A 16,009-nucleotide genomic window follows, 5' to 3' on the forward strand; every position below is an offset into this window, starting at 1 on the left:
TGTGGGCGTGGCAGTTTTGGGTGGTTTGTGGGCGTAGCAACATGAGTCAACAAACTTGTGCTGCGTCTATGTTTTTGGAGTTTGCATGTTTAATCTCAACTTTCAAGCTTCCGTCCGGTTATTGCGACAGAAACTCGATGGCTTGGTTGGTCCCCATACAAAGTTATATGAAAGGACCTCCGGTTAGTACGTCTCCGCTGTAAGCGACAAACCGCTTATACCGATGAGATTTTTTCATAATTCAACCGGATATTGCGATGTCCCATATAAAAAATACAGCAAAATAATGCCAAAAAATTTAACCATCAGACGACTCTGGTAGAATTGTATGTAAATATCAGTTTACCCGGCGTGGAAAGATGATTTTCGGACTGGCGCATTAAAATAAACAAGACCAAAAGCAGACATTTAACATTAAAATAAACCTGCCTATTCTGTACCCTAGACAATACATTTATCACACATTCAGAAGTAGTAACATATCTCGGCGTTAACCAAGCTGTTCGCCTCACCTGTCGGCGTCTTATAGAATCTAGAAGGACTCGTATGAAGAATAAAGCAGCCAATCTTCACTGGCTTATTTATTGCATTACAAAGTACTGCTCTACAATACCGTGCTGATACCCATCTGGAAATCCGGATGTAAACTATGGAGAAACGCTTCAAAAACAAACATTGAAATTATACAGCGATTTTGCGAACTATCACTGGGGCACCATGGCACCTACGCAGCGAAAGCATCCATAAAGAACTCCACATAAATCTCATCAACGATGAAATCCAGATGAGAAAGAGTAAACATCAAGCAAAGTCGCTTACGCGTCTATGCAGTCAAAGCCGCCTGAAGAGCAAAGATTCTTCAGCCCAGCAAAGAAATCCGAGGGCCGTCTCAAACTTATACAAATATATCAAATTGTAATTATCTAAGTTATATAATAAAATTTGAATACATAATTACAAGAGAAGATCCATTAAATAACAATTTTTATTTAGTATCACAATAAGAAAAGATCCAATAAATACCACAAAAGTTTGACAAAAAAAGCTATAGTCAAGTTTCCCGACTATCTGATACCCGTTGCTCAGCTATAGAAAGTTTCAACACTAAAGTTTTTTTCGTGGTTTGGGGGCGTTATAGTAGAAATGGCAAAATGATTTTTGTTAAATCGATAGAAATGTTGAAATTTCTCCGTCGCACTTTCACTAGCTGAGTAACGGGTATCAGATAGTCGGGGCACGCGACTATAGCGTTCTTTATTACCGTTTCTATCAATATGCCAGAAATACGTTAAAATTTTTTGTTTGCATTTCCAAAGGCTGAGTAACGGAAATGTGATAGTCTGGGAACTTTGGGGAATTTGAGCAAAAGAAATTTTGTATTAAACTTTTGCTATAAGAAAAAATGTTTATTTTCTCAAACAAAATTCGTGCTCAGCCAACTGGTTTCAATAGCTTAAGGATGGACAGGACCACAAGGTGCATTCGCAAATGCATCACTCTAAAATCAGTGTACTAACTTTGGGCATTACAGGACAGAGTCGTGAAAATCACTATCACTACAGATAATGGTCGAAACATGGCCAAGTGGAACTTCTTTGTAGTCGGGTGGTTGACAAAGTGTGAGCGTGGCAGCTTTCGGCGGTTTGTGGGCGTGGCAGTTTTGGGCGGTTTGTGGGCATGCCAGCATGGGTCAACAAACTTGCGAAGTCTGCATACTGAATCTCAACTTTCTAGCTTTTATAGATCCGGAGATCTCGACGGATTTTTATAACGACAGACGGGCATGACCAGATCGAGTCGGCTATTGATCCTGATTAAGAATATATATACTTTATATGGCCTGAAACGCTTCTTTCTGCCTGTTTCTTTTCAACGAATTTAGTATACCCTTTTACTCTACAAGTAACGGGTATAAAAATAAAAAATGCACAGAGGATGATCAAACGCTTCTGCCGCAACCACCTGCTTTTCTACCGTGTCAATATAGGGAATCTTTTTCTAGGAATATTTTGTTGAAGAACAGTAAAAATTCTTAAAAAACCATAGATATGATCGTTTTAATTTTGTAGCATTTAGTAACAGCATAGTAGTAGAGCTCAGAGCGTGGTCAGACACTGATAGTGCGAAAGATATTAAAACCACTGTGGGCTGTAGAAAGCAGTACGCCCGGCAATTGAGGGTGCCAGTGTAGCTCTTTTATCTCCTTTTGCCCCTGGTGTATAAAAAGCAGTTGTGGTGGCAACTTGCTTAGGACGTCTTCGTCTAGCGTCGTGTCTACCGCCTGGTCGTTATCCTTCTCTACAGCCAAGTCCCACAAAGCAATTTGATCGTCGTCGCCACCAGACGCCAGTATGGTAGCCTCGCCGGGACTCCATTCAACAGTAGTGATGTGGTCCGTGTGGTGCTTAAAAGTGGCAATAGGCTTCTTGTTTTGAAACTGACGTAGGTCCCAAATGTGGAGATAGCCGTCGTCACCGCCACTGGCGATAAATGGCTCTGTTCGATTCCAGGAAATCACGTTTACGTCGCTCTGGTGAGCATCCTGGCATGTCAGCATACATGCTTTCTGAGGCGCCGCGCGGCAGTCCCAAATACGGATGGTCTTGTCCACCGAACAGGACGCCAGCACGCTACGTTCGTTTGGACTCCATTGCAGATCTTCCACTGACTGCGAGTGGCCCGCAAGTGGACGTTGATCCACTTTCCATGTGCCGCCTTCCACCGGAGTCCACACGTGTATGTCTCGCCGGCAGTCGCCTGTTGCTAGCACACCATCTGAACTGGGACTCCAGTCGATGGCGAAGCCCTCCTGCTGGTGGCCACCGAAAGTAAACACCGGACTCGCCTCGCTTTGTTCATACTGCTTAGCTATCTGAGCGTCCTCCACGGCCTGCAAGGGCCGGGTTAGGTCCCATATGTTGACGCGACCAAGCTCGCTCCAGGTCGCGGCGTAAACCGAGTTGCCCAAGCGGCGGGCACGTACGCGATTAACGCACCCTTGGTGCTTAATCAAAGCACATGTCATCTGCGGCTTCTTAAGCTCCTCCCTGTCAGCCACGTCGTCTTGGTAGTCTTCCAACTCATCGTCTTCTTCCCCGTCATCGTCCTGCGTCTTGTGCAGGTTGCTCATTTTCATCACAATAAGGTTGTTGACATGGGCGCGGGAAGCTTGAGTGCCGGCCACAATGTAAGCCGTCATCGGAAACGACTGCCGTCCCATGCCCAGCTCGTCGGGTATAACATCGAAGCTCAGGCAGGGAGCTCCCGTAGAAGCTTGGTGCAGCATCACGTATGCACTCTCATCGCAAACCAATTCCTCATCGTCGGCCAATTTGTTTCCGGGCAAGTAAACCTGTTTGTGGATTTTCGGCTCAGCGTTATCCCCTTCTGCGTCACTTTCACTGTCTGAACTTATGTCGCTCTCCGCGTCCTCGGGTTCCACCACTTCCATACTAACGTTTTCATTTTCATCGTCCATAGCTGACAACTGTGCTTTGGATTCACAATACTATCTTGCTTAATCTAGCACGTGTGGCTTTAAAGTTAAGAGTGACTGAAGGTTAGGGATGTGAAAAATATAATAATATATCGATATATTTTTTTAATAAAAATAAATATTTGTATCGAGATATATTTTACACGATATTTCGCTTTTTCTATAAAGTATATTTATATATCTCTTTTTGGCCACACTAATAACTAAGTGAATTCGCACAATGAAGACGTTAAAAAACGGAAATTAAATAAGCATAGCCAAAATTTTTATTTTGGATCGACAACAGAGTCCCCTGCAATATATGCGAGAAACCCACCAAAACGACCGGCAATTCGTCAAATCTTTTGTCAGTCTTCAAAAAAAAACATCAAGATGCGTATTTTAATAATGTAATAGTAAGTGCGAATATTCAAAATAGATGTAGTATTTGTGTATTTCCCTCAACATTTTTAGATAAAAAGCGCCGCTGTATACTGCTGTAAGAATGAAACAAGTAAGCTTTTTAAAATTTAGGTGCGCATACCATTCAGACGATTTTGTGAAAGACATAGTTAACAACATTTTAACGCACTTTAAACACAGCCCAGCAGCTGTGGACATGCTACGTAAGTTGCACGAAGATGATGGCATATCAGATGGTCGGATTAAGACACTGGTGCAAAGTGTTGAGAAATTATGGAATTCTTGTCTAGTTATGATAACATGATTTCTAAGTCTATCAAATAAAATACCAATCGTCCTAATAAGTCTATCATCTTCTGTAAAAGGCTTGCCAATAAAAGGTATATTTCCCAACACTCTTGTCATTTTCTAGAGCCTTTTAACCCTTTTGCATCCAGCTTTGTTTCTGGTATATTTGGTCTGTTTAGCGATTAACTGTAAGCGTTGTTTTTGTTTTGGCGGGTATTACGGTACTTTTGTGTCTATTCTTAGAATTGAATAAAGCAAATGCACTTTTGACGATCACTTAGCTAAGTTATTTCAAGGAGAATGGATGTGCTTAGCGAAATTTGTTGTGTAATTCGGAAGAGCCATTCAAGTTGTTAATATACTTTGATAATAAATGAGTAAAATAAGAAGTCTTAAATTGATTTCCTTTTGTTTGTTTCCATATTTGTACTTAGATATGAAACATGACAATGCATTTTTAGAGGCCTGCAAAATCGAATGGATTGCTTTGTTAATCCCGATATGGGCAATTCCACGCGAAGGTCAACCACGATCAAAAAAAATAAAAGTGGTTGGAAGCTCTTGGTTTTGATATATTTCCAAAGAAAATGGTCTAAATTTAAATAATTTAAAATAAAACCCCATTTTCCTTTTTAAGTTATTGGGCGGTAAATTAGTGCATATATGCAAATTTTGAATTTTTGCCTATTTCTATGTCACGATTTGTTTTGGTTTAACTTCGTTAACAAAGATGATATGGACAAAAATGCTCTATCTTAAATATTGGTGGAAGTATAAAGAATAGTGCAAAAACTGCAAACAGAATAATTCGGTAAAGATAGTAAGATTTTTTGCATTTGCAGCATCTCTTTTTCTGATGTCCCATGCGACATCAAAACCGTTACTTGTTATCAGTGCTCCGAAACTACTGGCAGTAAATGCACAAAATTTAGTAACTAAACAGATTTATTGATTATTGATTATTTATTTGCAGAAAACAAAAACTTACTGTAAAAAAGTTGTGATTTTTAATTTTATAAACAATTAAAGTTGGTCCCCTGCGACAAAGTAAGTTATTTAAAAAAAAAAATTTATAAACGTGTCTTTAGTTTAATTAATATTATTTTAGATGAGGGAAAACAATAAAAGCAATTGCAAGCGATGGAGGAAAAATTTGAAGAAGGATGAAGATAAATTAAATAATCACAGAACTAAAAATAATATAAGAATGCAGGAGATGAGAAAGAAGGCAAAAATTATAGAAGAAAATAACCCAAAAGTTACGGAAGAGAGAAGGAACATTGAGCGGATGCAAAAACAGAACCAAAGAAAAAAATTAGCAGAATTAAAAGAGGCGAAACAATTAGAATCCGAGCCTTATAGTTGCAAGCAATCGTTGGCAAAAGCTATTAAAAATGTGGAGAAGAAGCTTCCAAAAGACTTAAACAGAAAGATTAAAGTTATTGAGTCCTTGTACAAAAAATATGAGCCCACTAAATTAAAGGATCCTAACCACACTGTCAGCAATGCATTGCCAGAAAATGTTGTTTCGACCGTTAAACAGTGTTATGTTAACGATTCAATAAGTGTGCAATCTTCGGGAAAGAAGGACATAATTTTGGTTGAAGGGTTGAAATTCGTGGCTAAAAGATTTTTATTAATGACATTAGCCGAAGCATGCTTTTTATCTCAGCAGATGAAATAGAGAAGCAATGCCTTTTGCATAAGATAAATGAAAAATATTAAAAGTTGTCGGGGCATTTCAAAAGAAAGAAGAGAAACAATTATTTAATTGTTTTGCACATATTAGTTTAAGTATATATAATATAAGTTAGTTATTTTGAACACAACAACAAATGTCCACATATTTACACATTACATTGTTGGCTTTATATAAAAACATAATAAATAAACTTGTTTTCATTTTATTTCATAACTATGAATTACAAAAAAATTCAAAAAAAATGATATCCAGTGCGACAGTAATACAAAGTCAATTTAAAAAAAAATATATACGATCTATTTGCTTGAAGACAAAAACATTATTAAGATAAATAATGGCATAACATTTGAAAATTTGACTCATTAAAATATTCCTATAGGTTTCGCTGAATTTTGACTTTGAACGGTAGGCCGACAAAACTACTTCCATCCCGTGCGACAGCGGTAGTTTTTTGAAATTATCTTGAAAATGAAAAGTTGGCCGAACTTTTTCACCAATAATAGAGCTATGGAAGAGTAATAATTTAAACCTACTCGCCAAATTTAATATGCTTTAATCGTGTATTTTTTTCCTTTAAAAGCGTACAAATGTCCCGTACGACAGCATGGAATTGCCCATATGCCGATTAAATGAATCTGTAATTTGTATGGGTAAAATGACAGAAGTTACAAGCAAAGATTGATCACTTTATTATAGGGCGGCTATATGTATATCGCAGCTATGGCTTTTATTTGAATGCCTAGTGCTTATATGTTTATTGCTGTTTTGTCAGCGTGTTTTCCAGGAGATAAGCTAGGGCTTCATCTGGTGAAAGAGGTGTTGGTTTCTGCCATTACATTTGCATCCTCGATTTGCTTGGAAATTCAGGTGTTTTTAAAGTTTCTGTAAGAACAAAGGCAAACGCCCTCTTGCAATATTTTTTAGCAGAAACAGTTGCTGCATGAATCAAAGATTTGTGTCGTGCTCACTTTCACTTGCCAGATGGGATGTCAGTTTCCTTTTTAATCCTAGGTTTCGGCGTCCAATTTGCTGTGGTGTCTTGCAGTTTTCAAAGTCTGACGCCATCCACTTAGTATATTAGAGATAAATCGACCTAGTAATACCCGTTACTCGTAGAGGAAAAAGGTATACTGAATTCGTTTAAAAGTACGTAACTGGCAGAAGGAAGCGTCCGTCCATATAAAGTATATATATATATCTGGCCATGTCCGTCTGTCCGCCCGTATGAACGCTGAGATCTCAGGAACTACAATAGCTAGAGAGATGAAGCTTACAGACTCCAGAGACGTAGACGCAGCGCAAGTTTGTTTATTCATGTTGAAACGCCCACTCTAACGCCCATAAACCGTCTAAAACTGTCACGCCCACATTTTTGAAAAATGTTTTGTCAGGGCTGGAGAGCCTCCTTCGCACTTCCACTAGTTGAGTAACGGGTATTAGATAGTCGGGGAGCTCGACTACAGCGTTCTCTCTTGTTGTCTCTTACACTCGGGCAGTTTTCTCTTAATGAATAATTCAAAATTAACTAATTTTTTGTCAATCTCTTCTTTCTTTTTCAATTTCAGATGGTTTTTGTTAATGTTTTAATTGCGGAATAAACGTAATCTAAAATAGTATACTTATTTCCCGATTGTTACGCCTCCATATGTCAATGACGTCCCTAATATCCTATCCCTATATCCCTATCCAGTAACACGAACTTGCCTAAATAATATTAAATTGTTTGAAAACGAGCAAAAAAAAGACAAATTACTTCGCCATCGAAAACAATAGTTAAAGGTACAAAGTGACGTTTTTAACTTTTGTCAGAAAATTATTTATACTCCACGAAACACAGGGGACACGTTAGAATTTCATGTTTAAATACACATAAATTGGATGTTTAGAAACACAAAAACAGTACAACTACACATGTATTAACTACATACGTTAAGAACTACAGACTTTGACCTTTATTTTCCATATTTTACTATAATTAATTGATGTGTATTAAAATCGTATTACGTGCAAAAGTAATCAAATAATTTGTCGCGAATTGCCTTCTCGCAATCAGCTGTTCAACACTGCACTTTTAAAAGTGCATAAAAGGCTTTAGTGAGGGTTTCGGTCCATATTGTTTTTGTTTTTTATTTATATGATCATTTTACTTTTAGCAAACTATTGGTAAAGGACATACAAATTTAGACTTTATGCCAAAAAAAAAAAAAATGAATTCTGGACCATTGTGCAATGAAGAAATTAAAAGGATCGTAAATTTTGAACGGGATGTTTCAACTGATGAAGAACGTGAAAATGAGATGGAAGATGTTAGAAAACAATTTGGATGGGATAATAGATAAAGAAGAAAGATTAGAGATTGCCCTCTTCAAAAAAAATATAACCAAGGATGAACGTGAGAATGAATCTTGTAATGTAGCAGGTTTGTGCTTTGAAAAAGTTGACCTCAAGACACTTAAGTCGAGATCAAGGTCATTTTAATCTTCAGAGAGTGCTTGGGAAGAAGACAAAGCTTGGAGAAACGAAAAATTTATGACGACGATAGAATATTATTTCACCTTTTTTCATAACAAAGTAATTGACTTCATTACTGTAAACTGAATCGTATGGACTGCAAGAACACGAGTTGAGCTATGTATAATGTACTAGACGGAATTTCAAATGTTACATTGGTATTGTGTTGTGTTAGGTGTTCTAAAATTACCACATCTCAAAATGGCATGGTCAAAAGTCTTAAAGCTTAAAGCTATAACAGATTCAATGCCACGCAAAAGGTTTGCAAAAATCAAGAGATACTTACATTTTAACTACAATTCTTAACAACCAAAAAAAAAGAAATTGTAACTATGATAAGCTGTACAAGATACGCCCTTTACTACAAAGGTATATCTTCTGTAATGTCATAAGAAATGTACACTTAAGCCTAATATATTATATTTATACAGGACGATTGACATATGTATAAACAATAAAACCCAGTTGTCCCTACAAATGGGGCCAAAAAAAGTTAGTTTTGGTAATTGGGGTTCCGAAGCACAAGAATTTAAAATTTTTTTTGATAATGGGTTTACATTAGTAAGCCTTCTGATTTCGTTAAAGAAAATGGCCATTGGCAACTGGTTCTGTAAGTAAGACGTGCGACGTCCTTTCAGATGGTGAATTAAAAAAGCGTGGAAGGGGATCGTATGTTGTAAAATGTGAGATCAACGAATATATTGTAAGTGTGAAAGCCCTGAACCCGTTGAGATATGCAAACGTCGGAATCCAAAAGAACAAAAAACTTAGAACAATGGTATGAGAGAAGTTGATTTGGGCGCATTCCTCATGGATATTTACAAAGTTAATCACCGTAGAAAGAAGAGGTAGATACGATCTTTTTTCGGTGCCTCGGAACATCGGTTAAAAATGTATAGAAAATATTTATATTTGACACAGCCAACGAGCAAACAGATGCCACTTATCAATAATGGAATAAATGGAAGTTGCAAACAAATAAAAAAGGCCATTGCTTAAAAATGTTTAATTATTGGCGAAGTGCTTTTAAAAGATTAAAGGGTAGACATATAAAAAAGAGTAATTGCCAGTCCATCATCTTTACAAACGTGGAACACCATTAAAGAATTACAGCCGGGGAAAAACTACTGATTGTACTCAGCCTTTACAGAAACTATTAAAGAAATGTATGAATCTGATAAAGGATGCATTTTAACTTGTGACTAAACTACTTCATAGCAATAAAAACAAGACAGAACGCTTTAGTCGAGTACCCCGACTATCTGATACCCGTTACTCAGCTAGCTGAAGTGCGAAGGAGAGTCTTCAACACTGACAGTTTTTGGCGATTTGTGGGCGTTAGAGTAGGCGTGGCAACATGAATCTACAAACTTGCGCTGCGTCTATGTCGTAAATGTAGTAAAATATGAGAAAAACATAAAACAATGAACAATCTCAAAATCAAATGTTAGAGATAATATTATATATATTTCCATAATTATTTTTAAAAACAAGAGTGAACGCTATAGTCGAGTTCCCCGACTATCTGACACCCGTTACTCAGCTAGTGGATGTGCGAAGAAGATATTTTAACTCTGACAGTTTTTGGCGGTTTGTGGACGTTAGAGTGGGCGTGGCAAAAAGTTTCTTGGCAAATTGATAGAAATTTACAAGACTAATACAAAAATGAAAAAATATCAAAACATTTTTCAAAAGTGTGGGCGTTGCAGCTTTGGGCGGTTTGTGGGCGTTAGAGTGGGCGTAAAAAAAAGTTTTTTGGCAAATCGATAAAAATGTATCACTATTTAATTAATAACAATTACTTTTTTATAATTTGTCTCTACGAAGATGCCTTGTTTTAAGATCGCAAAACTTTAAATGTAAGTTATGAACTAAGATTGGAGAACATAACCAGCATTGTTGATTATATTTTCACATTAGGAATTACCTTCCCAGTTGCAGCATTCGGAGGATGGTGCCTACTTTGTTTGAACGAGGGCAGCAGACCGTATTTAAGAAATGGGCGCTTACAGTAGAGCTGGGAAAGTATGAATGGTTGGAACATTCGATATTTCCGATGGTTTTTATTGAAATAGTCGATAGTATCACGATAGTGCTTTATTTTCTAAATAGTGGTTATACCCATTGTAAATTGAGAAAGGAGTTTTTGGCTTATTTACTAAACGACTTTTATAAAAAAAACATGTTTGATAAAACTCATATATCACCTTAATTGATACAAGAGTAAAAATTTCAAAACTAAATTAAGTTAACACAACTGGGGATCCATTAATTTTTGTTAAGAAACAATAAGAGGTCAATTTTTTTACAAACGCCTACGTTTTGCGCTAAAATTAAAAAAATGTGGTGATAACACTATCGTCCACTATCGAAATCAAATAGTGGTTTGAGAAGTAAATATTCAATATATCGATAATATCGTGAATGGTCGCCCCAGCTCTAATAAGGGGTCCATTTTTTTTAACAACGCCAACGCACTATGGGAAATTTGACCCCTTTTTCTGGCCAAAACCCATTTTCTGAAAGTCGGAATATTACAATAATATTTAGTGTACGCATTCATAATTGACCAATCTTTAGTGCTGCGTACTAAAAATTTTAATAGATGGCGCCACAACAAAGAAATCAGCTGTTCAAAACAGCTGTTGCGCGTACACAAAATAACAATCTGTAACATTAAGTTTTTCTTTCGTTACAAAAGTTCTAATATCTTTGGAACCAAAGCGTTAATTTTCATTCTGTAAAAAGTATTTTCATCAGTGGGCCTTCTATTAGGCGTTTGCAACATTCAATAGAAAAAAAAACTAGTGTTGTCCCAGTAATTTAGTAAAAATCTTAGTTGCTTTACAAAAGTATTTTTTTTTATAATGCCTAACTTTGAATAGAGATTTAAAGTGATTGCAGCAGATTGCATCAATAAAATATACCTCATGTTGTAGCTTATTTAATTCTTGTTCAGATTATTGTAATTTTAAAAACCACTTTTACCGATTCTGGGAGAATTTATAGATTTTAGACTTAACCCTACTTTCCCAAATTCAGAGTAATCTCATGCTAAACGGGAGTTAAACAAGGCGGTTGCTGAATTGTTTCGTTACTTTTATTAGTACTATTGTTGTTAACTTCTGTAAAATAATTAAGTATATAAACTCTATCACAAAATCAGTTGATTTTGCTGAGATTAGAAAAAGCATACAAAATGAAAGAAAGCCTTTACGAAAATTAATAATATAAATATAAGGGACTGTGCCACGCCCCCAGTTTTTGGGGTACGTTTAAATATGGTCTGGTGCAAATTATTGCAAAAAAAAAAAATTAAATAAATTTATTCGTTCTGGAGTTATAAATTACAAAAAATAGAAAGGGCGGTGCCACGCCCACAATTTTTGGTACCATAAAAGATATGGACTAGTGTAACCCCATACAAAAAACACCAATTGAATATCTCTCCCCGTTCTGGAGTTATTAATTTAGGCCAGAAAAAGTGGTCAAATTTCCCATAGTGCAACGTTTAGCGCTAAAATTAAGAAAATGTGGTGATAACACTATCGAAATCAATTATTCGATAGAGGTTTGAGAAGTAAATATTCAATATATCGATAATATCGTGAGTGGTCGCCCCAGCTCTAGCTTACATTTATAACATCGTCTCCGACAACTATAACACGCTATGCAATAAATTCATTTAAAAGATCGCCTTTAGTCGATATCCGTGTGCTCAAACTGCTTCTCCAACTGCAAAGCCTGCGTCTCTGGATTAGGTTTCCTGGCACCGTCGTTCCTGACGTGTTTCCTTGGCCCATTTTACTTGGTAGCCCAGATACAAGCTGTTGATAGTCTCAACTAGAATTGTTATTCTAAAACATTTTAATATTATTTTTACTTCTTTGTTTTGTACTGACATATTTAAGCATTGAAATTTTGCTTGTCAAAAAGTTTAGTATTTGTGCATTACCGCAATTTTTATGCGTTGCCCACGGCAAGGGGTTCTTATCGAATAATCGATGTATAATGGTATTTTAAAAATGGCAAAATGTAAAATGGCAGTGTAAAATATCAATATCTAGTGAACGACGGATTTCAAAAGGGCTACATATTATAAAGCTGTTCGCTTAGAAAAATATGTATATGAATTTAAAAATGTATACTTTGCCAAGTGCTATAAGGCGCCAACTATCGAATTTCATTTGATACTAAAAATACTAAATAATACTAAAAATATATAAAATAATAACAATTATCTAGCCCAGTTTCGAACACGATGAATATAAAAAAACGTGTAGTAATAGAAAGCAACAAAAACCGTGTATCAAATTTTAATTATTAACTTTAACTACGCATAATTAATAATATTACAAAACTTTTAAGATACCGTTCAATTAATATTAAAAGTGAGCGCAGTAAGCGCAGTACATGGAGAAGGCGGCATTTTTAAGTACCTTTAAACATCTCACACTGTTAGGCAATTTTCTGAAAAACTATGTACAATTTTTTGATGCAAGATTTTTATAAATTCACCTTCAAATAAGAAAAAGATAAATAAACAAATAAAAATCCACATGTTCCAAATTCCACCGCTAACTCATTGACGCTAAGTCCATAGTATGGACGTTACTATTTCTGTTGATGTAATAATAAGCATTTTCAAGACAAATAAATTGAATTGTTTTTTTTAATTGTTGTTCAAGTTCGTATAAGCTTTGTAACGGAAAAAAGTCTTTGCTTCATAATGATAATAGATTACTATCGAATACTAATCCATTCAATCGGGTCTGTTCACACTGGTGTTTTGCATCTGAGTTTTAAACAAGACTTTTTCGATTTTATTTTATATCGATAGTGGCTGGGCTATCGCACGTGTTGCGCGAAACAGTTATCGCCATAGCGATTACGACTTTATTTGGTTATATTAGCAAAATATTGTAAATTAAATATTAGTAATTAATCACAACACAAATAAAAAGTTTGTCGTTAGTAAATTTTCTGTTTATTTGGAAAAGTGTTTTTTTATTGTCTACTTGTTCTTCGTTATGGTGAGCCATGTTTAGCCATATTTAAGCTCAAACATGTTGACGCTAGTTATCGACTTATCTAACCAAGACCTAAGGGGGCATTTTAGATTATATTGCATTTACAAATCAAATAAAAAAATTAACTTCCTTCCGTGTAGGGATGAAAAATATTTCGAAATAACAATATATCGATATTAAAGAAATCAAAAACATGATTAAATGTCGTTTTTTCTGTAAACATTTATTTTTAATAATTCCTGTTAGCCCCACGAATATAATTTAGTAAAAAGTAAAAGAAAGACGAAAGGAAAACGCAGGAAAAAAGAGGGCAGACAAGTCCAGCAAGTCTACTAAAATGAGCGGTAACACATCAAACCTCTTGTCGCACTTGAAAAATAAGTCTAGTAGTGCCAGTTCGAAATTTATACCATAACAACAACTATTTTTTAAGCGCATAAAATTGTTAAGATTGCATTTATTATTTTTGTACTAGAAAAGTATAGTGCGTTAAAAATATTTTGTGTACCTGAACTGGTTCCTATTTAAAAATTCATTCTTAGTTTATTTTTTTATGTTAAAATGAGCTAAAGACACTGTACATTTAAAAATACATGTTAAAAATTTGTTTCAGTAGAAACTTATATTAATTATACTGTCAGAGAAACTAGGCGTTCGATAATTTATCTAATAAAACATAAGAAATGATTTCAATTAAATTTTTCAAAATCTAAAAAACTGTGTTTATGATAATATAGATGTTATAAATATAATAATTTCAAATTTTCTATTCTTACAATTACAATATTATTTTATTTGCTTAAAGATACAATACAAATAATTCTAATGCTCTAAGCAAAAGAAGTTATTAAGAAAGTAAAACAAAACAAGAGAGAACGCTATAGTCGAGTTCCCCGACTATCTGATACCCGTTACTCAGCTAGTAGAAGTGCGAAGGAGTATTCAACACTGACAGTTTTTGGCGGTTTGTGGGCGTTAGAGTGGGCGTGGCAAAAAGTTTTTTGTGCAAATCGATAGAAATTTACAAGACTAATACAAAAATGAAAAAATATCTAAACATTTTTCAAAAGTGTGGACGTGACAGCTTCGGGCGGTTTGTGGGCGCTAGAGTGGGCGTGGCAAAAAGTGTTTTGGCAAATCGATAGAAATTTACAAGACTAATACAAAAATGAAAAAATACCTAAACATTTTTCAAAAGTGTGGACGTGACAGCTTCGGGCGGTTTGTGGGCGTTAGAGTGGGAGTGGCAAAAAGTGTTTTGGCAAATCGATAGAAATTTAGAAGACTAATACAAAAATGAAAAAATATCAAAACATTTTTCAAAAGTGTGGGCGTGGCAGTTTTGGGCGGTTTGTGGGCGTATGAGTGGGCATGGCAACATGAATCGACAAACTTGCGCTCCTTCTATGCCTCTTGAGTCTGTATGCTTAATCTCAACTTTCTAGCTTTTGTAGTTCCTGAGATCTCAGCGTTCATACGGACGGATATGGCCAGATCGACTCGGCTATTAATCCTGATTAAGAATATATATACTTTATATGGTCGGAAACGCTTTCTTCTGCCTGTTACATACTTTTCAACGAATCTAATATACCCTTTTACTCTTCGAGTAACGGGTATAATAAGGCATTAACTTATCATTTCGGCCAGAAAAAAGTTACCGTTTTACAAAATACTTCCGATTTCAAATACCGGATCACCAATTTTACGATTTCAAATCGAAATCGTAAAAATCTTACGAATCCGATTACCGGAGCATGCCTGAATAAAAAATATGTACCCGTCCGATTCCAATATAATAAAATTAAAAATTTTATTATACCCGTTACTCGTAGAGTAAAAGGGTATACTAGATTCGTTGCCTATACTTTAATATATATTCTTGATCAGGATCAATAGCCGGAGTCGATCTGGCCATGTCCGTATGTCTGTCCGTCCGTATGAACGCTGAGATCTCAGATCTCAGCGCAAGTTTGTCGATTCATGTTGCCTCGCTCACTCTAACGCCCACAAACCGCACAAAACTGCCACTCTCACACTTTTGAAAAATGTTTTGATATTTTTTCATTTTTGTATTGGTCTTCTAAATTTCTATCGATTTGCCAGAACACTTTTTGCCACGCCCACTCTAACGCCCACAAACCGCCCAAAGCTGACACGCCCACACTTTTGAAAAATGCTTTGATATTTTTTCATTTTTGTATTAGTCTTGTAAATTTCTATCAATTTGCCAAAAAACTTTTTGCCACGCCCACTCTAACGTCCACAAACCGCCAAAAACTGTCAGTGTTGAAATTTCTTCTTCGCACATCCACTAGCTGAGTAACGGGTATCAGATATTCGGGGAACTCGACTATAGGGTTCTCTCTTGTTTTTAAAAATAATTATGAAAATATATATAATATTATCTCTAACATTTGATTTTGAGATTGTTCATTGTTTTATGTTTTTCTCATATTTTACTACATTTACGACATAGACGCAGCGCAAGTTTGTAGATTCATGTTGCCACGCCTACTCTAACGCCCACAAACCGTCCAAAACTGCCACGCCCACACTTTTGAAAAATGTTTTGATATT

General features: G+C 35.7%; 1 protein-coding gene and 1 long non-coding RNA gene across 5 annotated transcripts; one reads left to right on the forward strand and one right to left on the reverse strand.

Annotated features, from left to right (window-relative positions):
• Positions 1-2,043: 2,043 nt before the first annotated feature.
• LOC6529105 (glutamate-rich WD repeat-containing protein 1) lies at positions 2,044-3,560 on the reverse strand. The gene has a single exon (XM_002090082.4). It carries the CDS (start codon positions 3,476-3,478, stop codon positions 2,108-2,110), a length of 1,371 nt encoding a protein of 456 aa, XP_002090118.1. The 5' UTR covers positions 3,479-3,560; the 3' UTR covers positions 2,044-2,107.
• A 131-nt stretch (positions 3,561-3,691) lies between these two features.
• On the forward strand, positions 3,692-8,181 carry LOC120320778. Of its 4 annotated transcripts, none has more exons than XR_005560325.2 (4): positions 3,692-3,891; positions 3,950-4,278; positions 7,454-7,982; positions 8,042-8,181. It is a non-coding gene; the product is annotated as an uncharacterized LOC120320778 (long non-coding RNA). The 4 variants fall into 4 exon arrangements; XR_005560326.2 differs by having other exon boundaries at positions 3,950-4,009; positions 4,079-4,278; positions 7,454-8,181; XR_005560324.2 differs by having other exon boundaries at positions 7,454-8,181.
• Positions 8,182-16,009: the final 7,828 nt, after the last annotated feature.

The sequence above is a fragment of the Drosophila yakuba genome, chromosome 2L (assembly GCF_016746365.2).
Source record: "Drosophila yakuba strain Tai18E2 chromosome 2L, Prin_Dyak_Tai18E2_2.1, whole genome shotgun sequence".
NCBI lineage: Eukaryota > Metazoa > Arthropoda > Insecta > Diptera > Drosophilidae > Drosophila > Drosophila yakuba.

What these genes read in the sequence shown, in the direction of transcription:
- LOC6529105 (XM_002090082.4), bottom strand. Translation starts at nt 3,478, where the DNA reads ATGGACGATGAAAATGAAAACGTTAGTATGGAAGTGGTGGAACCCGAG.